The 25,703-nt window shown below is 44.7% G+C and overlaps 1 protein-coding gene across 1 annotated transcript; it reads left to right on the top strand.

The window, feature by feature from the left end:
* The first annotated feature begins 15,707 nt into the window (after positions 1–15,707).
* Positions 15,708–16,407, top strand: LOC127312012 (uncharacterized). Its single transcript, XM_051342491.2, has one exon. It carries the CDS (start codon positions 15,799–15,801, stop codon positions 16,168–16,170), a length of 372 nt encoding a protein of 123 aa, XP_051198451.1. The 5' UTR covers positions 15,708–15,798; the 3' UTR covers positions 16,171–16,407.
* The last annotated feature ends 9,296 nt before the right edge of the window (positions 16,408–25,703 follow it).

Below are 25,703 nucleotides of genomic sequence, written 5' to 3'. Positions count from 1 at the left end.
AAAGCATATGTAGTGAATGCAGCAATCAAAACAATGTATATGACATGAGTAAACAAGTGAATCATATAGCAAAGACTTTTCATGAATAGTACTTCAAGACAAGCATCAATAAGTCTTGCATAAGAGTTAACTCATAAAGCAATAATTCAAAGTAGAGGCATTGAAGCAACACATAGGAAGATTAAGTTTCAGCGGTTGCTTTCAACTTGTAACATGTATATCTCATGGATATTGTCAACATAGAGTAATATAATAAGTGCAATATGCAAGTATGTAGGAATCAATGCACAGTTCACACAAGTGTTTGCTTCTTGAGGTAGAGAGAAATAGGTGAACTGACTCAACATAAAAGTAAAAGAATGGTCCTTCAAAGAGGAAAGCATCGATTGCTATATTTGTGCTAGAGCTTTGATTTTGAAAACAAGAAACAATTTTGTCAACGGTAGTAATAAAGCATATGTATCATGTAAATTATATCTTACAAGTTGCAAGCCTCATGCATAGTATACTAATAGTGCCCGCACCTTGTCCTAATTAGCTTGGACTACCGGGATTATCGCAATGCACATGTTTTAACCAAGTGTCACAAAGGGGTACCTCTATACCGCCTGTACAGAGGTCTAAGGAGAAAGCTCGCATCGGATTTCTCGCTATTGATTATTCTCAACTTAGACATCCATACCGGGACAACATAGACAACAGATAATGGACTCCTCTTTTATGCATAAGCATGTAGCAACAATTAATTTTCTCATTTGAGATTGAGGATATTGTCCAAAACTGAAACTTCCACCATGGATCATGGCTTTAGTTAGCGGCCCAATGTTTTTCTCTAACAATATGCATGCTCTAACCATAAGGTGGTAGATCGCCCTTACTTCAGACAAGACGAACATGCATAGCAACTCACATGATATTCAACAAAGAGTAGTTGATGGCGTCCCCAGTGAACATGGTTATCGCACAACAAGCAACTTAATAAGAGATAAAGTGCATAAGTACATATTCAATACCACAATAGTTTTTAAGCTATTTGTCCCATGAGCTATATATTGTAAAGGTGGAGAATGGAAATTTAAAGGTAGCACTCAAGCAATTTACTTTGGAATGGTGGAGAAATACCATGTAGTAGGTAGGTATGGTGGACACAAGTGGCATAGTGGTTGGCTCAAGTATTTGGATGCATGAGAAGTATTCCCTCTCGATATAAGGTTTAGGCTAGCAAGGCTATTTGAAACAAACACAAGGATGAAGCGGTGCAGCAAAACTCACATAAAATACATATTGAAAACATTATAAGACTCTACACCGTCTTCCTTGTTGTTCAAACTCAATACTAGAAATTATCTAGACTTTAGAGAGACCAAATATGCAAACCAAATTTTAGCATGCTCTATGTATTTCTTCATTAATGGGTGCAAGGTATATGATGCAAGAGCTTAAACATGAGCACAACAATTGCCAAGTATCTCATTATCCAAGACATTTTAGCAATTACTACATGTATCATTTTCCAATTCCAACCATATAACAATTTAACGAAGAAGAAACTTCGCCATGAATATTATGAGTAGAGCCTAAGGACATACTTGTCCATATGCTACAGCGGAGCGTGTCTCTCTCCCACAAAGTGAATGCTAGGATCCATTTTATTAAAACAAAACAAAAACAAAAACAAACCGATGCTCCAAGCAAAGCACATAAGATGTGATGGAATAAAAATATAGTTTCAGGGGAGGAACCTGATAATGTCGTCGATGAAGAAGGGGATGCCTTGGGCATCCCCAAGCTTAGATGCTTGAGTATTCTTGATATATGCAGGGGTGAACCACCGGGGCATCCCCAAGCTTAGAGCTTTCACTCTCCTTGATCATGTTGTATCATCTCCCTCTCTTGATCCTTGAAAACTTCCTCCACACCAAACTTAGAACAACTCATTAGAGGGTTAGTGCACAATCAAAATATACATGTTCAGAGGTGACATAATCATTCTTAACACTTCTGGACATTGCACAAAGCTACTGAAAGTCAACGGAATCGAAATATCCATCGAACATAACAAAACTGGCAATGCGAAATAAAAGGCAGAATCTGTCAAAACAGAACAGTTCGTATTGACGAATTTTATCGAGGCACCAGACTTACTCAAATGAAAATGCTCAAATTGAATGAAAGTTGCGTACATATCTGAGGATCACTCACGTAAACTGGCATAATTTTCTGAGTTACCTACAGAGAATTTTGCCCAGATTCGTGACAGCAAAGAAATCTGTTTCTGCGCAGTAATCCAAATCTACTATGAACTTTACTATCAACGACTTTACTTGGCACAATAAAACACTAAACTAAGATAAGGAGAGGTTGCTACAGTAGTAAACAACTTCCAAGACACAAAATAAAAATAAAGTACTGTAGTAAAAACATGGGTTGTCTCCCATAAGCGCTTTTCTTTAACGCCTTTCAGCTAGGCGCAGAAAGTGTGTATCAAGTATTATCAAGAGATGGAGCATCGTTATCATAAGCTCCCCCATCCGTAGTGGTACTAAGGGCTTTGTCAATTTTAGGCTTATAATAATATTTCTTTGGTGTAGGCACTTTAGAGACATACGTAAACTTTTGCTCCTTACCCACATAAGCTTTCTCCTTAAATTTAAGAGAAGAAAATGTTGAACCCAAGGTTCCCATAGCTTTTTCAAGTTCGTCAATCCTATTGGTTTGCTCATTATGGGCAACACAAGTTCCTAGGACACTAATTCTTTCATCAATTCCTCCTAAGGATTTATCAAGTTCATCAGTTTTATCAAGTAACATTTCCAATTTAGTTTCAACACTTGGAAAAAATTTCTCCATGGTTTCCAATTTTTTCATAACATCTTCAAGAGAGATTTCAGTTTTAACTTCATCAACAGGGGGTATTCCAAATAGACTCTCAATAATGCAGCTAGCTTCTAATGCAGGAGTACTTAGGAAGTTACCTTTCGCGAGACTATCAAGAACATACCTATTCCAGCTAGAGACATCAACATAAAAATTCCTGAGTAGGATAGTGGTGGAGTGTTTCTTAGTGCACCTATTATGGGCATCACTAATTCTATACCAAGCATCTCTTAAACATTCTCCCCCTCGTTGCTTAAACGTACGAACTTCAACTTCAGGATTACTCATTTTAGCAGCAGTAAATAAAGCAAACTAGATAAAGTAAATGCAAGTAACTATTTTTTTTGTGTTTTTGATATAGCAAACAAGATAGCAAATAAAGTAAAACTAGCAACTAATGTTTTTTGTATTTTGATTTAGTGCAGCAAACAAAGTAGTAAATAAAACTAAGCAAGACAAAAACAAAGTAAAGAGATTGGGATGTGGAGACTCCCCTTGCAGCGTGTCTTGATCTCCCCGGCAACGGTGCCAGAAAAAGTTGCTTGATACGCGTACAACACGCGTCCGTTGAGAACCCCAAGAGGAAGGTGTGATGCGTACAGCGGCAAGTTTTCCCTCAGTATGAAACCAAGGTTTATCGAACCAGTAGGAGCCAAGAAGCACGTTGAAGGTTGATGGCGGCGAGATGTAGTGCGGCGCAACACCAGGGATTCCGGCGCCAACGTGGAACCTGCACAACACAAACCAAGTACTTTGCCCCAACGAAACAGCGAGGTTGTCAATCTCACCGGCTTGCTGTAACAAAGGATTAGATGTATAGTGTGGATGATAATTGTTTGCAGAAAACAGTAGAACGAGTATTGCAGTAGATTGTATTTCAGTAAAGAGAATTGGACCGGGGTCCACAGTTCACTAGAGGTGTCTCTCCCATAAGATAAACAGCATGTTGGGTGAACAAATTACAGTTGGGCAATTGACAAATAGAGAGGGCATGACCATGCACATACATATTATGATGAGTATTGTGAGATTTAATTGGGCATTACGACAAAGTACATAGACCGCTATCCAGCATGCATCTATGCCTAAAAAGTCCACCTTCAGGTTATCATCCGAACCCCCTCCAGTATTAAGTTGCTAACAACAGACAATTGCATTAAGTATTGCGCGTAATGTAATCAGTAACTACATCCTCGAACATAGCACCAATGTTTTATCCCTAGTGGCAACAGCACATCCATAATCTTAGAGGTTTCTCTCACTCCCCCAGATTCACGGAGACATGAACCCACTATCGAGCATAAATACTCCCTCTTGGAGTTACTAGCATCAACTTGGCCAGAGCATCTACTAATAATGGAGAGCATGCAAGATCATAAACAACACATAGACATGAATTGATAATCAACATAACATAGTATTCTCTATTCATCGGATCCCAACAAACACAACATATAGAATTACAGATAGATGATCTTGATCATGTTCGGCAGCTCACAAGACCCGACAATTAAGCACAATGGGGAGAAGACAACCATCTAGCTACTGCTATGGACCCATAGTCCAGGGGTAGACTACTCACACATCACTCCGGAGGCGACCATGGCGGCGTAGAGTCCTCCGGGAGATGATTCCCCTCTCCGGCAGGGTGCCGGAGGCGATCTCCTGAATCCCCCGAGATGGGATTGGCGGCGGCGGCGTCTCTGGAAGGTTTTCCGTATCGTGGCTCTCGGTACTGGGGGTTTCGCGACGAAGGCTATTTGTAGGCGGAAGGGCAGGTTAAGGGGCGTCACGAGGGGCCCAGATGACAGGGCCGCGCGGCCAAGACCTAGGCCGCGCCGCCCTGTAGTCTGGCCGCCTCGTGGCCCCACTTCGTCTCCTCTTCGGTCTTCTGGAAGCTTCGTGGCAAAATAGGACACTGGGCGTTGATTTCGTCCAATTCCGAGAATATTTCCTTACTAGGATTTCTGAAACCAAAAACAGCAGAAAACAGCAACTGGCACTTCGGCATCTTGTTAATAGGTTAGTTCCAGAAAATGCACGAATATGACATAAAGTGTGCATAAAACATGTAGATATCATCAATAATGTGGCATGGAACATAAGAAATTATCGATACGTCGGAGACGTATCACTGGGCCGGCCCTCTCCCTTTCTCTCGCGTTGGCCCGTTTAGTTTCCCGCCAAGGCCCACCTGTTTGAATTGCGTTTATTTGTTTAAAACCAAATTCAAATACTGGTGTCCTGTTCAAAAGTCAATAGAAAAATATCTACTTGGCCAAATTTCACAAACTTTATATCTCTGGAAAGATGAGCAAATTATCTACACAACTACACTGGTCCCAACCCTAGATGTTGTGTAGAATTAAAGTGACAAAATAAACAAGGCAAGGCCTTTGGTGACTTCAAACAATTATTAAAAATCAACCAGAAATGCTATTAAGTTGTTTTCAACTCTCATAGCTCACATTTTACTTACACTAATTGTTTCTGCAAAAATATGGCATGGTTACTTTGAGTGATCATGGACTAGTTTAATTAGAGGACTATATGGCTATTCTAGTCAAATGGTATGGTCCAAAACTATTTATAAATCATATGGGAGCTTTTCTCTCATTTAAATCTTGTCACAAACATTTCAAAATAAGATAGAGACCCTGGTCTATTAGGTCTCATGTGAAATTGTTTGATGATCTTAAATCATTACTATGTTAGGATTAAATTGCATGAGGTGCTTCACCTCATTTAAATCATTTTCTTAAATGATGAGTATGAAGAGGTTGACTTTGGTCAACCTAGGTCATATATTATTCATGAAGGAAATTAAATCTTAATAAGATAATGAGAGGAAATTATTTCTCTAAAGAAGGAAAAGAAACACCTCAAGTAGTAGTTTTAATGAGAGGAAATAATTTTTATTAAATAAGAAAACAAAGTCCACCAACCTAGTATTAATGTGTGATGCTAGCCTAAGTTTGTGTGACTCATGTGTGTGCCTAGTCTAGTACTTAAGTTTGGTATGATGATTGTATACCTCGTATTCGATTTTAGACAGTAGTACCGAGGAGTATCAAGAGGAGGAGGAGGTCTACTTCCAAGGAGAAGAAGACCACTTTGACCAATTCCCCAACCAAGGCAAGATAATACTCTTGCAAAGTGCAAAGCTCACCAAGAGCAAGGCATCATCCCTTTTACTTTATGTTAATGATCCCATCCCAAGTTTTTACTTTACAAGCTTTATTACTTTTTGATTTATCAAAGTACTTTTTGCTTTATGATTCACTTGGTTAGTATTGGATTAGTACAAGAGTATCAAAGTTAGCCTAGAAGCAAAGCAACCTACATAGCACCCCTCACCCCTAGTTGCTAGTGCTAAATTAAAAATGACTACTCTAGATGGGAACATGTGTTGGTGAAATGATGGTGAAAATGTTGGAATGATGAGTCATCTCCATTGAAAGATTTTGAAGGTGAATATGACTTGAATTTGACTTGGTGAATTGGATAAAAACTGATGATTGAGTTGGATGCGATACCATTCCAATTCTTGAGTACCCCCACAATACCTGATTATGGGTAAGGCTTAGCTGGAAATTTACGTGTCTTAGTATGGGTTCCCTCTAAACAAGCGTCATAGAGGTTATGCCGAGGCTGCCTCCGTTGAAAGTGAAATGACGTGAAATGAGGTGAATGTACGACCCAAGCCCTGTGCAGTTCCCGGGATAACTGTTGGCTATCACCAGGAGGCCAAGATCATGGGGAGAGGTGCCTATACTAGGATGTGGAAGTGAAAGGTTAATGGTTGATGATCCGCGTACTGAGTTACGATGATTCGGGGTTATCCCTGACGGATGTAATCAAATGTTGTGGCACAAGTGTGCAACCTCTGCAGAGTGTAAACCTATTTGAATAGCCGCGTCCGCGGTCATGGACAGTTGGAAAGGCCATACTGTTTCTGTCATCAGAAATTTATCTCTTTTTGACTTGTGAATTGAACTTGAAAGGTGACTTTGAATTTGAATCACAACAGAGTTGTGGGAATGACACTAATGTTCCCACTTGAGTTAGTTAGCACATGAGGTGGCTTTATTAAAAATGTTTACGAACTAAAATTGGCCTTATGCAAATAACCCTAGAGCTTAGAACACTCTCTATAGAAATGTTAGTGCTTACATCAGTATTAGTTTGCGAGCACTTGAAAGTACTCACGGCTGTGTCCCTGCCTATTCAAATGGCCAGGCTATGAAGAGGAGCAGAACTACCAAGGTGACGACCAGCAGGACGCCTACGACAACTAGGGAATCTTCTGACGTCAGACGTTGGCCTGTGGATTAGATAGTCCACTTTCGTTACGCTTCCGCCATGCAATATGTTCGTTGATCATTAGATCAACTATTTGTGTAATATTGGATCATGTGATCTCTATTTGTAAGACGGCTATGGATGTAATGAATGATGACTTATGATATTCAACTATTATGTCTCGAAACAACAAAATTCCTGGGATTGCGATGTATGGCATAATAGGCATCTGGACTTAAAAATCCGGGTGTTGACATCCATCGTCGGGGCAGGCAGCGCTATTTCGTCGAACAGGTTGCGGGGCTGCGGCATGCTTTCCTTCGGCACCTGCCGTGTCTTCTGTGTCGCGCCCGGGCAGGAGTCACCGCTTCTAGGCGTCCGGTTGAGGTCGGGAACCGGAGCCCCGGTGACGTGGGCATTACCCTTCGGGTAACTGGCATTGCCCTATCCTGTACAGCCCAATAGGAGGCCCACGAAGACAACCGATGGCAAGATGGGCCACTAGGACGGTGCCGAAGAGGATTCCTTGAAGAACAAGACGAAGAGGAGCCAAACAAGGAAAGTTTAGAGCTAGGTCTTTTGTAAACCTAGACGTACCCGGACAGATCTCTTGAGACCTGGCCTCCTATATAAAGGCCAGGAGAGGGGCTGCCGATGGACACGATCAATCTTACCAACTTTAGCCACCAAAAGTCTAGAGCTAGGTCGCCGCAGCACTTAGCCTCTCGACGAGATCACAGCCGAAACCTTCGGCACCCCATTGTAACCCAATATTCTCTTAATCAAGATGAGACAGGCATGACGTAAGGGTTTTACCTCATCGAGGGCCCCGAACCTGGGTAAATTGCTCTCCCCGCTTGTCTGCGAACCGATGTCTCGTGTCAGCCTACATGATTCCATCAACCCTAAGCCCCAATAGGAGGGCATTGTCGAGGAGCACCCTCGTCAATTTGCGCCGTCTGTGGGAATACTGTCGGCACAAGACCCGACATCGGCAGTTCCAATCATGTCGTCGACAGCTTCGTCGACGCCATCGTCACCATCGTCGCCAAGACTAGGAAGCCCGATTCGATTCGGCTCCGACGAATTTACCCCGCACAGCGACTCCTCACGTTCAACCTTCTCAGATCTGCAAGGAAACATGGAGATGACGTTCAGTAGCGTCCACTACAACGTCAACGCGGAAGGAGTCCTTCGACTGCTGGGACCACACGCCCCCAGGTCAACGGGGAAATCACCACCACCGGCCGCAGGGCCAAGCCTGTCATCATCAGTCGATCTCTCGGCTGGCCTGACCGACTCGACGAACTCGTCCTCGCCATCAACCCCCCGGTCGACGTCCTCAATGTCAGTCGGGTCTGATAACCTCTCATCTTCAGAGATGACCTCGTACTACTGTTTAAACTGCGACACTAGGCACGGGTTGGGATCAAGCGACACACCGTTCATCTGCAGCGCCCAGTATTTGTCGGGAGAGGACAGTGTCGACAGCATCGCCAAGAAAGCCACTTGGAAAGCGGCGCGCCATCAAGTCTATGCCACCAATAACGCAAGAAACAGGGGAGATGGAGATCATACTCCCCGATCCAGCAGACGGATAAGTTTTGAAAACAGCGCCAGCAACAACAACAGCGATTACACCATCGCAGAGGAAGAGTGGGCAACAGCCAGGGCAGCCATGCTTAACAACACATCGCTCCCCGCAGAAACCTCGATCGGAACCCTCAACGCCTACCGCGCCATATTGGAAAAGAATCGGGAGCACTTATCAAAAGAGCAGGCCACCCTTGAGAGACGCCTATCCACTGCAGAACAATTTAGTGAGAGGCGGAGAGGTTCGCAAGGAAGCGCCTCCCGAAGCAGTCAAGGCGTAGGCAAGCACCGATCAAGGCTATCCAGGCTTTCGGAAGATGCCAGAGAAATCACGTCGAATCTCACTAAGTCCTTCATGACCACGGATACCGCGGGCATGCCACGGCTAAAACCGTCGCGGGAGCAACCGCCAACCTCGCAGCGTACCTCATCAATCAGCGACCCGAAGGTTCTATGGCTCAAGCTCACCGGGGCACCTTAGAAAGTCTCGCAATATTGGGAGACAACCTGATCCCACGGAAGGAAAAAACCACGGTACAGACCAGTGGCTCAAAGTATCGTTCGAGGGATGCTCGAGACGACATCACCCAGAGCAGAATCGATAAAGCGAGGCGACGACGCGCCGCTAGGGAGGAATACGATAGCGACACCTCAGATGAAAGCCAGGAGAATGACGGCGAGCTAAGGGGAGCCGATTGTTTAAGCTACAAGATCCGCGAGGCGATGCCGCCTAAAAAGTTCAAACCTACCCCTACCGACGCTGCCAAATATGATGGACAACAGGAGCCGAGGTCCTGGATAGACGATTACTTACAAACTGTAATCTTGCACAAGGGGAATCAGATAGCAGCAATGCAGTGCTTACAGCTTTACCTGAAGGATTCGGCACGAGCTTGGCTGAGAGGCCTGCCGAAAGGTTCCATTAAGTCATGGGACGACCTAGTGGACGCTTTCGTTGCCAATTTCCAAGCAACATACAAAAGACCCGTCGGGATCGAGGAATTACGACACTGCCAGCAGAAGCAAAAGGAGTCCATGCGCGCCTACATCGGGAGATTCACCAAGCTCCTAAACGCTGCCGAAGATGTCTCTGTGGATAGATCGATCGATGCTTTCAGCGATGACGTCCGACGTGAAAACTATATAGAGGAGCTCGGGCGCAAGAAGCCAAAAACCATAACCAAGTTAATGGAAATCGCCAACAGTTGGGCTGATGGCGAAGACAACGTATGAAAGCCTCGACAACGCAGTGACGATGAAGACGACGATCAGCCGAAGCACGATTCAGGTGGACGAAGGGACCGCCGTAAGAAAAGAAAGGACCGCAGTTACGACGACAGTAACCTGGTAGCTGCGGGATACTCTGATCGGCGAGACGATCGGTACGACGAGGATTTCCGGAATGGTTCAGAGAATAAGATTCATATATGGGAAGTCACATTACAAATTTGGGAATGGTCCGGTGAATTTATGGAAGGTTCTGGAAGGTTTTAGAATCATCCGGAACAATTCACTATATCGCAAGAAAGAGGAAGATTTTGTAGAGGTAGGCTTGTTATTCGTTCTTGCGTTAGGATTTTTTTATTTTTTATGCTACGAATCTCTACAAAATCTTCCTCTTTCTCTGTATGTGATGATGATCATGGTAGAATGAAGGATCCTGAGGAGGCGGATCATGACGAAGATCGAAGGATAAATTCTTCTCTCTGCCCGGGGATGAACTATGGCAGTTGTGAATGTTTTTTGTGTCTCTTTCCTTCACAGAAGTTTCTTTTGAAGATGTGGAGACGGCGCAGGTGGTACAGTCACTTGGCACGTTCATCGTACCAGTGTGGTTGTTAAAAGGGCAGTGCTAGGAATCCCCCGGGGGATTTAGTTTTCCAGCCCCCTGGTTCCCGTGCTGACACGTGTCCTTTTTGCTGCCGGGTAGCAAAAAAATTCCAATTTTGCTTCAGTGTAGCAAAAAACGGTTCACCCACAAAAATCAAAAGGAAGAGGTTGAGCTCGCCGGAGACCACCGGAGACTCGCCGGAGACCTCGCCGGAGAGCGCGTAGCAAAAAAATATACATTGTAGCAAAAATTTATGCTAATGTAGCAAAATAAAAACAACGCCGCCCAATATCTTGACCAGTTGAAAAGTATTCCGCTATTGTAGCAAAATGGCAAAAAAGTTGTAGCAAAGAAGAAAGGGGCAAGTAGCAAAATCTCTCTGGCTGGACGCAAAATCATGAAACACGACCCTACAGGTAGCACCATGGGGCACGGTTGGTAGCAGAGCCGCACGTCGATTGTAGCATTGTCGCCTATCTACGGCAGCACAACCATCTCAGGTGGTAGCACCACCTCGCCGATGGTAGCACCGCCCACCATCGATGGTAGCATCAATGAGCTTCCATTGTCGCGGCGTTGTCCATCAGTTGTAGCATCTTTTTTTTTTTTGGCTGGCAGCACTGCCGCTCACGGTTGGCCGAGATGGCAGTAGTAGCGACCTCGCAGCTCACCGGCTTTGGACCATCGACGGCGCACAAAACAGCACCACGCAGCACCCATGGTTGTGAAGCCGCACTTTCCTCCTGGCCATATTCCGCTGGCTCAGGCTTGGCCTCGCCGCTCGCGGCCGAGATCGCAGACGAACTGGCGGTGGCGCGCGCACACCTCCTCCCGCGTGAGCGCCCGTCGTGGCCTCCATCTCTGATGACGGTGGGCGCCGGCGGGGGCTCGTGAGGAGGACGAGGGCAGCGTTAGGCCAACGAGGAGGCGGCAGGTGGAGGGGGTCAGGGGAGCCGACAGCCACGCGCAGGGGAGGCGGAGCTCGGCCTCAGCGCCGGCGAGGACGCGGCGTGGAGGCTACAGGACGAGATGGTCAGGGGAGGCGGCAGCGCGCAGGAGTGGCGATGCTCGGCGTGGCGGCCTACGAGGAGGCGGACAGCGACGAGGGCGCGGCAGTTGCAGGCGGAGGAGGTCGGGGAAGGCGGCGGCCACATGTAGGGGAGGCAGAGCAGCAACGACGGCGGCGGTGCCAAAATCACCGGCGTGCAGCGGTGGCCACGTAGAGGGCGTCCTGGCCGCTTCCCACAACGGGAGTACGGCGGCGGCGGCGACGCTCGGTATCTCTCCAAGGCGGACATTGAAATCGAATGGAGATGAGGAAGAGATAGCTGCACGTGGGTGGGGCCCACCAGGAATCAATTGGTTTCTACGCAACCACAGGGACACGCGTCGTTCGTACAAGCCGGAGGCTACGATGCGTGCCATCCCCCGGGGGTATTGCATCATTTTCCTTGTTAAAATATATGCTGCGTGGGATGTCAGTCTTACCAATTAAAGACTTGCTTGATTTCCTCTAAATCTTAACTTATTACTTGATCAGAATGCTCTGGGCAACCATTAACCACTCTATAGTTTGGAAACCTTGCACACCATTCTGGGTTTGCCACAGCCCTATCAAGACGCTCACGTATATAGCCATCAACTCGATAATTATTATTTCTCCATGTGAAAACATCACCCTCAAAACCAAGATCATTCAAATTACAAAAATTTAAGGCATTGCGAAAACGTTCCATTTGAGCTTGGGGCTTGGGTACACCACCTTGCTTCTCAAAACTATACAAAATTTCATTAAAATCTCCAATGCAAACCCATGGGAGTCTCTCTTGAAGGTGTAAACTTCGAAGCAGTCGCCAAGTTTCCTCTCTCTTGTCCACCTTTGGTTCACCATAAATACCGGTGAATCTCCATTTGAAGCCATCTTCCTCCGTGATATCCACATCAATATGCATGCGATCCATCCCTCGCAAGCTCAGATTTATTTCCCTTTTCCAAAACATTGCGAAACCACCACTTTTTCCTTCACACTCCTTGAACACCATATGAGGCATTCTAAGTGTATACCGAAGCTTCTCAATTCCTTTCTTTCCCAATTTTGTTTCACACAAGACCACGAACAGCTGGCCCATTCCCCATACCCCGGCCGTTCCATCCACCGAGCTTCATTGGGACCCGCGGAGCTGTCCCTGCAGCCCCGCTTCAAAAGAGTTTGTTGATTCCTCGCCCGCTAAATTTTTTTTAGTTCTTTTATTTTTCTGGAGAACTAGGAAAGATGCCCGTGCGTTGCACCGGGAGAGAAACACGGATGATACCGAACTTCTTCCCTGATGAATTACCTACGAGGCTACGATATTTTTCTACCTGCTACGTGAGATCATGTTGTCCGTTGTTTGCTTATTCCCTTTCCAATCATGCCGACGGTGAATAGTACGTTATCTCTAGCATAAATCCACAGAGAGACTGTCATGTAAATGTATATCTAGAAGATGATTTTAATTCCACCCTACATATTTAGTGCCATGTATTTTAATACTATCCTATAACTACCTTTGCAGCTACAAGTGGTCGGTTTCATCTGGGCAAACTCGCAATTATGTATTAAACTATAAGCTTTAGTAGTGGCAACAAATACAATAAAAATATATGTGCACAGTAACAACAGATCTCAGCAAGGAACTTCACATACATGTATAATTCAGCCAGCACACAGTGTTAAAATTCAGCGATTAGGCTGGAGCAAAATTCAGCTAGTAGTAATAAGCCAAACAGAAACTTTTGTGTTTCGTTGGTTCATCGATGAGGCTGTAGTAAAATTCAGCTAGTAGCTTCAGGTTAAATTCAACCTGCAGCATCCGAAGAACGGCATTGTTGATGAATTACGCTGGACTTGCTGTTAGCCGTGTTTGGGACCTCCAGCAACACTGAGTTATCCCGTATGACACTACACCGACCGTCATGGCGATAGCTGGTATGCATCTCCTCCTTCCCTCCTAGTGTGAGTCTTCTGCATGCGTATGTTTTGAGTTGCCTTCGGATGCTAGATTTATAGTTAATGCCTTCCTTGATGTGATCTGCTCGGTAGGTGCCATGTTCTTCCTGTGTGGGATACTTCTGAATTTTGATCTTCTATTTTACTCTGCACAAAATCCGTAATTCCGTCTAGACGCCACACGTAACCGTGGATGTACGTGGCTGATTCCTCGTCGATACGCGCTACGGGACCCTTGCTGACGGGGGCGGTGACATGGCGATCGGCTTCAACGCGGGAGCTCGCCACCGACCAGGAGGGCCGGATTTAGACCAAGTGCGTCATGGTGCAGGCATCCCATCCGTCATCGACGCCGGCATGAAACAGCTGACCAACCAGATCCCAGTACCTAGCCGGGAATCGCCTTCACGGGCAGGTCCCCGTTGCGCTCGCAACCTCGTCGGTCCGGCCGATTGCCCCCAGTCTTGGCCCGGCCGAAGACGTGCTCGGCGGTAAAAGAACGTTTGGTGTGCCCAGACACGAACGTTCACGGTTCAGCTGGGATTCGAGTCTTTTTATTGTGGAACGAGCAAAGTGGACTCCTTGTCGGGCACGATTGCTTGTAAGTCGTACATGATACGGAGAATATAGGAAAGGTCGGATCGATGGCAATCTGCAGATCGTCCGTGACATGCAGAACGTAAAAAGTCCGCTCCCAGCGCTGGGCGATAGCTCTTGACCGGGCCAGACCACACCAAATATAGATCGGTGTAAGGAAATTGTGATGGCTCTCTCATTTTCCTCGTGAAACACGATTTTCTGCCGAGACACGAAGACAACAAAAAAGGATGCTTAGACGAAGCGTTTTTTTAAACTTGCCGGTGGCATTTGGGGTAATTTAAACGAAAAAATAGGGGTAATAAAAGACGGACGAACAAGAAACCTTATTTTCTTTATTATTAGGTATAGATTCAGTCTTCGTTTTCTTTTACAGGACGAATGGCCCAGACATGACTCTTTCCAAGCCTGCGCAGGGGCATCTTGTCCAGCCCACGTAGATACACATACAGCCCATGTGCTGAAACTGCGGGAACAGGGACGCTGGGATGGAGAGGTCGCGGCCGCGCAGACTATGGGAGAATATAAGAACGACGTGACCTCAGGAGAAGAGAGCAAAATCATGTAGTGGGGTGTTACTATTTAGAGATAAAAGATTACTTGATTTTCTTCCTAAAATGGGTATTTACTGAACGTATCATCAAAGCACATGGAAATGCAAGGTTCGTTGTATTGTGGCACTTTGTATGTTAGTTAGAAAACAAAAAACCAATGAATCCAAATAAAAACAATATAAAAGCACTTCGGAAAGCACTTTGCCCTGGGACTCCTTTCGAGAAGATAGAGGAGCCGATGGTGAGAGGAGGCGTGCTATTTTTGATGAAATATATGTTTCCGCAGTTTTTGATTCACCGTAAATATGTTTTCCTTCTGATCGAGGAGCCTAGGAGGCAAAGAGGCAGATGTCTAGATCTCCACTGTTTGATACTCCTAGGCCTCCAAATTCTTAAGAAACTAGCGTCAAATGGCCAAGCGTATTTTCATGTGGCCTTTAAAATCACTCCATAAGATTACCATTTGTGTCTATAATATGTATATGGCGCACCTGGGGGCAAGAACACGTACTGGAATCCCGCCGTTTGAGCCCGGTCCGGTAGAACTTTCACCGGCTGTACCGCAGGAATCCAAGAAGGAAATTTCCCGAATGTACCCGTCCCAGCTGCTAGCTGCCCTGCTGAGATCTGTTGATGAGATCGAGCTAGTACGTACATCAAATGACGAGTTAACTAAGATAATCTCCCCCTAACTTGCGTGAGCTAGTAGCAAAGCACATGCATGGATATGCATGACAACCAGTATGCACATGCAGCTTCGTGTCGCAAGTGAGCCGTCACATGCGTAGAGTACACACATAAGCCATGGCATGGCCTGATTCGATCCGACAACTCCATTAAAACAAGAAACAAGAGAGGCAAAAGGACAATGGTCTCAACATGGTCTATCTCCATCGTGGTTCGGCTGCACGTTAGCGTGATGCTGTAGCTGTCCTTCCATCGAGCGACTATAAATAGACGCAGATGCATCGAGCCCATCCATCATCCACTCTTACTGCTAGCTCTCTAGTACACCACCACACTCAGACTAAGCTCGATCTGCATCACATCCATCCATGGCGTCTGTGAAGTTCCCCGCCGCCGCGCTCGCCGTCGTCCTCCTCTTATGTGCGGCGATGACGGCGACGGCGTACCAGCCCAAGCCCACGCCCACGCCCAAGCCCAACCCCATGCCCAAGCCGGAGCCCGAGGACTGCAAGAGGCAGGCCGAGTACTTCAAGAACTGCCTCCGCCTGGGCCTAGGCGAGAAGTGCTGTGGCAACGAGCGCGTCATCCCGGTGGCGGAGCGCAAGTGCTACTGCCAGGTGGAGCGGGAGGCGGAGATCGAATGCGCGATCGGGCGACGCTGCGGCGGGATCGCCGGGAAAGTCAAGGTCGCCGAGATGAAGCTCTCCTGCCTCGAGAACCTCCACTGCAAGCGCGCGTGATAGCAGCACTATGCCTACCGGATTTTCTGGCTGGTTATGCTTAGCGCACGTATTTCAATATGTATCATCCTTCCTTGTGTATCGACTCGACCTCCGAGTGTTCTGTGTGCGCTTAGCCGTGCCATTCCTATGTAAACTATGCTGCTGCTGTTTCTGAACAGCATCATCGTTGGACGTTTCTATCATGAACTTGTCTATCTTTATTAATTATTATGGATATGTACAATCTTCTTCTCCGGGGCGTGCATCTCGAAAATGTGTGTACTCGCTTGGTTTTTATTTAGGCTAGCCATAGTGCTAGTATCATAGATCCTAGCCCCACCAAAAATACTGATGTGGCAGATAATCTCCATCTCCATCTCCATCTCCATCTCCACTACTTTAAAAAAGCGAGAGCGTCCCATCCAACCAATCCTAACCCTTCAATTGAAATATCCAAAGGCTGAAATCTGTTGCATCTTTGATGCGAGCAGACCAGCAGACCACGTCTGCTCCACCCCTCCACTGAAAAAAAAAACGCAAACGTGCCTAACCACACCTCCTGCTCACGATCCATGATTTCCTTTTTTTCCTCAGATCACGTAACTGAAGCTGTGCGCCCGCAGACGCAAGCCCTACGCACGCCGAAGACAGCACCGTCGCCGTCGCGGCCTGTCGCCGCCGCGCTTGTTCCTGCCAGCCGCCAAGCTTAATCCTGCACGATGCGTACGACACCTCGCGCACGGCCGCTTTGCTCTGCACCGTCGGGCGCTGATCCAGCTGCCATGCGGGGCCATCCACCGTCATGTCTCCTGCACCACGCTTCGCGCATGGCCATTGCTGCGAACCGCCAGCGCCGATCGCCGCTTACGCGCTTAGCCGTCGCGTCCACTGCACTAGCCTCCAACCGCTGCCAAGGCTTCATCTCTGAATGCTTCTTTTGAACTCTGCAAAATCAAGGTTTGATTTCAAAATTACAGAACGATGACATCTACTTTCTCATGTTATCTTGGTATTACTGGTCATTCTGGATTTTTAAACCACAACCATAATTGTTCGATTAATCAGATCATAATGTCATCTTCTAGCCACAATCCATTCCAAAGATCATAATGTCATCTTCCAGCCATAATCCATTCCATGACATACAACCAACAGGAAAGAACAAGGTAATTAACAAGAACCTAAATATGCCAACGTCAATTAACCACCATTTTCTTTGATGGGGTCTGTGTGTATCTTAATGCTCCTACTATCAAGCGATCAACAAGGTAGTGTGTTGTGTCTAATATGTGTCATTGTTACTCTACACACCTCTTACCATCGTATATATTGGGCTGTTGTAGAGTTTGCAACATTTACCTTCCCAATCATGTATTCTCACAAGGCCAGATGAAAGTTGCATAGTCAACGGGTGTGTCAAGAAATACGAAACGGATTTTGGCCAATCCAAACAAGGAAGTTGATAAATCCGGGAAAAGCACCAAAAACATTATTTGTACATATGTTTTGGAGGGGTGAGGCAGTACGCTCTTCTATGGTTTAAGTTGCATCTCTGTTTTACGATAAATCCGGAAAAGCACCAAAATCAAGGGGTGTGTAACTACTTTTGATGCTAACATTATTTGTTTTCTCGATTGCAGGTCTTAGTTATGATAACCTATGGACATTGAAGATGCATAGCGTGCAGATGATCATGCTTTTCGAACCTTGTTGTTAAAATGGTTGCAAAACAAACCACCAAATTTTACAGCCCCAAAGTAGCAACTACATAGAGCATGGCGAAAATAAAAGCCACATCAATATCATTCTCAAGTCATGGAATGTACAAACAGGAAACTAGGAGCATACAACAATCATAATAAAAGAATATGAAGGTAACAGGACAGACATACCTAGAAAATTTGCAATTGTTACCACGGTGGCGGACCAATCAAAGCACCATGAAGTGAGCCGCTGACCTGTATCGCCAACAATGGTGAAATGGCAAGGAAATTACATGAGGTCAAACCTGATGAGATAGTTATAGAAGTTTAGCATAGTGTACAGTAAATCATTACCACAAGGCCAGTTAATTTGCACTGATGACAGGTTGTACCATATTGTACAACTAAAAACAACTAAATGCTATCTCTATTGCAGTTCTCCACATTTAGTGATTTCGCCTACAACTGACTAGAATATACTGTATATGTAAAACTGCATTCCTTATATTATGTTTGCATCATTATCTTATTTTAGTTTCCTCATATATAGAAATATCCTGACCTTTATTTCTCATTTCTAATTTGCACAGTTAGAATTTTGTTTATGCAGCATATGTTGTTGCAGCTTCACATCCTCATCGCTCAATTAAGGTAAGTGTGGTTCGACTGATAATTTCTTTTACAACATTGGATCTTGGGAATTAAAAGAGCCAACCAGGCTACTGATGCTGTTACACCTCTATATTGTTTAAATAAATCCTAACTTACTTAGTAGTAAAAGTAAGCTCTTGTAGGGAACGAACGAATCATGTATTTCCACAGCCCAACAAACTCTTTCATGCAGGAGAATGTGAAATGCTTTTGCAGAATAGCACTTTAATTTTGATGGCCCCGTTAAACTCGCCTCTTGAATTCTCTGGTAAATATTGAGGTTCACACTTTGATTTAGAATAGTTACCAGCAGTCGATGCAGGGTTGATGGAGGCTTTTAAAAAGACTCCGGTTTACTGCCAATTGTTGAGGCGATGGCATCAGTAATGCTAGACTGCTTAAATTTCTCCCTGTGATTACCCAGCCTAGGAAAGTACTTTATTTCACAGTTGAACAGCACAACTGTATAGAAAAATAGGTACAACATTATACAAGCTCATGACCCGAGTTATCATCTTCTTGGATAAAAACTCACTTCAAAGACACGATACCGAAATCGCTTAAAATATTGTCGGTACAAGAAGTAATCTTGGTACTGTCTATATGTCACACTATCTATCAGTATTGTTTTTCAGTTCATGTTCTTACTTATATCATTTATTCGGGAACGTCAAAATTCTTAGCTGATAGTCAGTTCATTGCCACTACTGACTCTAGAGTCTAGACTAGCAGGCAAATTGAACGGAGAAAAGAAAAATGGTCAGAAAGTCATATTGGTACAGTGGATGCATGTCCAAACTACCTTAAACCATATACAACTCATTATTATATTTTTACTTTTATTAACTTTTGATGATGTAGGAAAATGTGCACTCTATGATAAATTGGGCATGGCCATTGCCATGGGTTTGACTCATACAGCCGAAATTAGAAATCTATGAACAACTAAGTGCTATGGATGGACTTTTGAGTTCTCAAGCCGTAAAAAAACACACTTTCCACATTCATATAATCATGTCATGATTTAAGGTTTCGGATGAACACTGGTGAGCAGATGGGTAGCTGCGCACGCATTGAGAGACCGACGCGTGGCTAACACCGTTTGTTTCTCTGTGAGGCGTGTCAGCATTGTTAAGACCCCACCGCTGCATGTGACTGGTTTGGCCTGAAAAGGAATCTCCAACAGTGAGCCATGCAAGGCAAAAGATAACACCTCGATCCATCCAAACCAGCCTGCATTCTTAATATATCTAACAAGTGCATGCACGTAATGGTGTGGGCTCCATTAGCATGTCTGCATTGGAGACACACAAAAGAAAAGGCACTGGAGCCTGGAGGCTCATGCCTTCACCGAAATGACTGGAGGCCTCGAATGTGGTCATGCCATGCTGCCTAGCTATTCTTCGATCAATTGCAATAGAGCTGATACGTATGTACGAACGCCATGACCACGTACTTGCAGCTCGACGACGGCTCGGACGAGAAGCCCGTGAGCAACTGAGCAAGGACCGGCCGGTGGCGAGGAAGCGGGAAGTATTGTAATCCATACAAGCCAGCTGACGTGATTATGCATGTAGTACATGAAGAGCGAGTTTGCACCTTGAGCTGGCCGACAACACCTGCAGCCGGCCTCCTCGATCGCCGCCATACTCTTTCTTTTCACGCGTCAAACCATTAGCTCGGTCAAGGTTTCCTCCTAACAAACGTACTTCACCTGCAAGGAGCAGGTCGCATGCCATAGCTTTCTCGTCAGGAGAACACGTGAGGCCAGTTCAAGCCGCAAAAGCAGATTCCACACCGTTTGGTCGCCGTCAGTGATGGCAGAATCTCAAAGCAAATCCAGTGGTAGAGGGACTATGCGTAGCTACCCATCTGCTCACCGAATCCACTCTCTTTAAGGTTTTCATATTGATAAGATGTACACCATCTACATGTAGTTGGAGGGCTTCTAGGGTAGCCTAAACTCATGGTTTACCTTCCCTTTCCTATCATTGAAGAATTGAATGCTATCTCTCATATCTAAGCTACAGATTTTATCATACTAACCAGTTTACCAAGTATTCCTAATCATGAAGTTGCACGAACACCAAATAATCCCATCACCAACAGAGATATGCAGCACACAATATATGCAAGCGACCTGGTGCCCATAGTATCAAACATGCATATATAGAGTTCCACAACTGACAACTTGATTAGTGCAGTACATGGCACTGCACAAGCTCTCCAAGCATATAAGCAAGCATGATACCAATCCAATTCATGAATCAAAGTACAATCGAGGGAGTAAATAGAAGATTACCCTTAAGCATTGGAGATGCACGGAATCGGTAGTCCCAGAGCAGGGCATCCTCGACGGCGTCCCTCTGCTCTTGCTGCGATTCACCGGCGCTTGTCCCACGGGAGGAGGAGTCCGGCACCGTGGATCCCTCAAACGCCCCACGAATCAGATGGAGACCTCCGCCGGCTTCTAGCTCGGCGTCGTCTGACCTGCCGCGAGCATGCCGAGATTGGCGCCTTCTGCTCTACACGCGTTTTTTTTAAATAATACGATTTAATTATTTAATTGCATGACTATCACACGTTTTCAAAAAATTACAAAACTGTGACTCGGTCGGACTGCCGCAGGCCGATCGGACAGGAGCACACCGACTGGGTGTCGGCCGGTGCGGCACATCAAATCACCTGACTCGTTGGTGGGTCAGTAGCTGACCAACTGGACAACTACAGACCAATTGGCCTCCTACAAACCGATCGGCTTGCTACCATCCGATTATTTGCATGGATGGTTTTGTTTGAAGTACGCTTAGAGTTGGCAGGGATGTAGCTAAAGGTACTCATACATAGTTCGTACATAATGTCTGATACATAGATGATTCATACATAAATGTCAGAATATCTGAGACTATGGACGGCGTCTGGGGTTTCGTGGGGGCGGCGTAGCACGGGGTGTCCAACCGAACATGTCCGGGTCCTGGTGATGCGAGCAGGGATTCAGGACCCGGACTTGGGGTCGTACTGCGTATCCTGTGTGGGCTCTGGTGGAGGAGTCTGCTGATACGTCTCCGACGTATCGATAATTTCTTATGTTCCATGCCACATTATTGATGTTATCTACATGTTTTATGCACACTTTATGTCATATTCGTGCATTTTCTGGAACTAACCTATTAACAAGATGCCGAAGTGCCAGTTCCTGTTTTCTGCTGTTTTTGGTTTCAGAAATCCTAGTAACGAAATATTCTCGGAATCGGACGAAATCAACGCCCAAGTTCCTATTTTCATCGGAAGCATCCAGAACACCCGGGAAGGATCAGAGGGGAGCCCTGGGGGCCCCACACCACACCCCGGCGCGGCCAGGGGGGGGGGCCGCGCCCCCCTATAGTGTGGGCCCCCCAGAAGCCCTCCTGCGCCGCCTCTTCGCCTATATAAAGCCCCTGACCTAAAAACCTCGACACGTTCGACGAAAACCACAGAAACCTTCCAGAGCCGCCGCCATCGCGAGGCCAAGATCTGGGGGACAGGAGTCTCTGTTCCGGCACGCTGCCGGAGCGGGGAAGTGCCCCCGGAAGGCTTCTCCATCGACACCGCTGCCATCTCCACCGCCATCTTCATCACCGTTGCTGCTCCCATGAGGAGGGAGTAGTTCTCCATCGAGGCTCGGGGCTGTACCGGTAGCTATGTGGTTAATCTCTCTCCCATGTACCTCAATACAATAATCTCATGAGCTGCTTTACATGATTGAGATTCATATGAGTTTTGTATCACTACTATCTATGTGCTACTCTAGCAAAGTTATTAAAGTAGTTCTATTCCTCCTGCACGTGTGTAAAGGTGACAGTGTGTGCACCGTGTTAGTACTTGGTTTATGCTATGATCATGATCTCTTGTAGATTGAGAAGTTAAATATTGCTATGATAATATTGATGTGATCTATTCCTCCTACATATGCATGAAGGTGACAGTGTGCATGCTATGTTAGTACTTGGTTTAGTCTATTGATCTATCTTACACTATAAGGTTACTTAAACATGAGCATTATTGTGGAGCTTGTTAACTCCGGCATTGAGGGTTCGTGTAATCCTACGCAATGTGTTCATCATCCAACAAGAGTGTAGAGTATGCATTTATCTATTCTGTTATGTGATAAATGTTGAGAGTGTCCACTAGTGAAAGTGTAATCCCTAGGCCTTGTTCCTAAATACTGCTGCGTTACTACTGCTTGTTTACTGTTTTACTGTGTTACTACTGCTGCAATACTACCACCATCAACTACACGCCCGCAAGCTATTTTCTGGCACCGTTGCTACTGCTCATATACATTCATACCACATGTATTTCACTATCTCTTCGCCGAACTAGTGCACCTATTAGGTGTGTTGGGGACACAAGAGACTTCTTGCTTTGTGGTTGCAGGGTTGCATGAGAGGGATATCTTTGACCTCTTCCTCCCTGAGTTCGATAAACCTTGGGTATCCACTTAAGGGAAAACTTGCTGCTGTTCTACAAACTTCTGCTCTTGGAGGCCCAACACTGTCTACAGGAAAGGAGGGGGAACGTAGACATCAAGCTAATTTCTGGCGCCGTTGCCGGGGAGGAAAGGTAAAAGGTACTCACACTCCGGACCTCGGCTACCAAACTATTTTCCGTCGTCGTAAGTACTCGAAGCTATTTCCTTTAGATCCTGCAATTGCAACTTTTTGTTTCTTGTTTACACTAGTAAGGCATAATGGAAAACATCTGTGAGCTTTTTATTCTATTTCCTGAGTCAAGACATGAATGGTTTAATGCGAAAATTAAAAAACCTATGGAATCTTATTTGCATGCTAGTAGCAATGATATTAGTATGAACGCTTTGAACACCATTGTTGCTAATGATATGGAAAATTCTAAGCTTGGGGAAGCTGGCTTTGATGAGCATGATATTTTTAGTCCCCGAAGCATTGAGGAGAAAATTTTCTTTGATGATACTTTGCCTCCTATTTATGATGATTATAATGATATTGGTCTTTTAGTGCCGCCTACTATGGAGAGTAATTTTTATGATGATAATACTATGCCTCCTACACTTGATGAGAATAATAATGATAGCTACTTTGTTGAATTTGCTCCTACTACAATTAATAAGAATAACTATGCTTATGTTGGGAGTAGTAATAATTTTATGCATGAGACTCATGATAAGAATGCTTTATGTGATAGTTATATTGTTGAGTTTGCTCATGACACTACTGAAAGTTATTATGAGAGAGGAAAATATGGTTGTAGAAATTTTCATGTTACTAAAATACCTCTCTATGTGCTGAAATTTTTGAAGCTACACTTGTTTTATCTTCCTATGCTTGTTACTTTGCTCTTCATGAACTTGTTTATTTACAAGATTCTTATACATAGGAAGCATGTTAGACTTAAATGTGTTTTGAATTTGCCTCTTGATGCTCTCTTTTGCTTCAAATACTATTTCTTGCGAGTGCATCATCAAAACTGCTGAGTCCATCTTAATGGCTATAAAGAAAAGAACTTCTTGGGAGATAACCCATGTGTTATTTTGCTACAGTACTTTGTTTTATATTTGTGTCTTGGAAGTTGTTTACTACTGTAGCAACCTCTCCTTATCTTAGTTTTGTGTTTTGTTGTGCCAAGTTGAGCCGTTGATAGAAAAGTAAGTACTAGATTTGGATTACTGCGCAGTTCCAGATTTCTTTGCTGTCACGAATCTGGGTCCACCTCCCTGTAGGTAGCTCAGAAAATTAAGACAATTTACGTGCATGATCCTCAGATATGTACGCAACTTTCATTCAATTTGAGCATTTTCATTTGAGCAAGTCTGGTGCCATTTTAAAATTCGTCAATACGAACTGTTCTGTTTTGACAGATTCTGCCTTTTATTTCGCATTGCCTCTTTTGCTATGTTGGATGAATTTCTTTGATCCACTAATGTCCAGTAGCATTATGCAATGTCCAGAAGTGTTAAGAATGATTGTGTCACCTCTGAATATGTCAATTTATATTGTGCACTAACCCTCTAATGAGTTGTTTCGAGTTTGGTGTGGAGGAAGTTTTCAAGGATCAAGAGAGGAGTATGATGCAACATGATCAAGGAGAGTGAAAGCTCTAAGCTTGGGGATGCCCCGGTGGTTCACCCCTGCATATATCAAGAAGACTCAAGCGTCTAAGCTTGGGGATGCCCAAGGCATCCCCTTCTTCATCGACAACACTATCAGGTTCCTCCCCTGAAACTATATTTTTATTCCATCACATCTTATGTGCTTTTTCTTGGAGCGTCGGTTTGTTTTGTTTTTGTTTTGTTTGAATAAAATGGATCCTAGCATTCACTTTATGGGAGAGAGACACGCTCCGCTGTAGCATATGGACAAGTATGTCCTTGGTTTCTACTCATAGTATTCATGGCGAAGTTTCTCCTTCGTTAAATTGTTATATGGTTGGAATTGGAAAATGATACATGTAGTAATTGCTATTAATGTCTTGGGTAATGTGATACTTGGCAATTGTTGTGCTCATGATTAAGCTCTTGCATCATATGCTTTGCACCCATTAATGAAGAAATACATAGAGCATGCTAAAATTTGGTTTGCATAATTGGTCTCTCTAAGGTCTAGATAATTTCTAGTATTGAGTTTGAACAACAAGGAAGACGGTGTAGAGTCTTATAATGTTTTCAATATGTCTTTTATGTAAGTTTTGCTGTACTAGTTTATCCTTGTGTTTGTTTCAAATAACCTTGCTAGCCTAAACCTTGTATCGAGAGGGAATACTTCTCATGCATCCAAAAGACTTGAGCCAACCACTATGCCATTTGTGTCCACCATACCTACCTACTACATGGTATTTTCCGCCATTCCAAAGTAAATTGCTTGAGTGCTACCTTTAAAATTCCATCATTCACCTTTGCAATATATAGCTCATGGGACAAATAGCTTAAAAACTATTGTGGTATTGAATATGTAATTATGCACTTTATCTCTTATTAAGTTGCTTGTTGTGCGATAACCATGTTCACTGGGGACGCCATCAACTACTCTTTGTTGAATTTCATGTGAGTTGCTATGCATGTTCGTCTTGTCTGAAGTAAGAGAGATCTACCACCTTATGGTTAAGCATGCATATTGTTAGAGAAGAACATTGGGCCGCTAACTAAAGCCATGATCCATGGTGGAAGTTTCAGTTTTGGACATA

This window comes from Lolium perenne, chromosome 7 (assembly GCF_019359855.2).
Source record: "Lolium perenne isolate Kyuss_39 chromosome 7, Kyuss_2.0, whole genome shotgun sequence".
NCBI classification, from domain to species: domain Eukaryota; kingdom Viridiplantae; phylum Streptophyta; class Magnoliopsida; order Poales; family Poaceae; genus Lolium; species Lolium perenne.
The sequence above is the reverse complement of the archived record's forward strand: the minus strand, read 5'-3'. Positions and strand labels throughout refer to the sequence as shown.

Bases quoted from the DNA above. Each gene is read 5' to 3' on its own strand.
- LOC127312012 (XM_051342491.2), top strand. From the start codon at position 15,799: ATGGCGTCTGTGAAGTTCCCCGCCGCCGCGCTCGCCGTCGTCCTCCTC.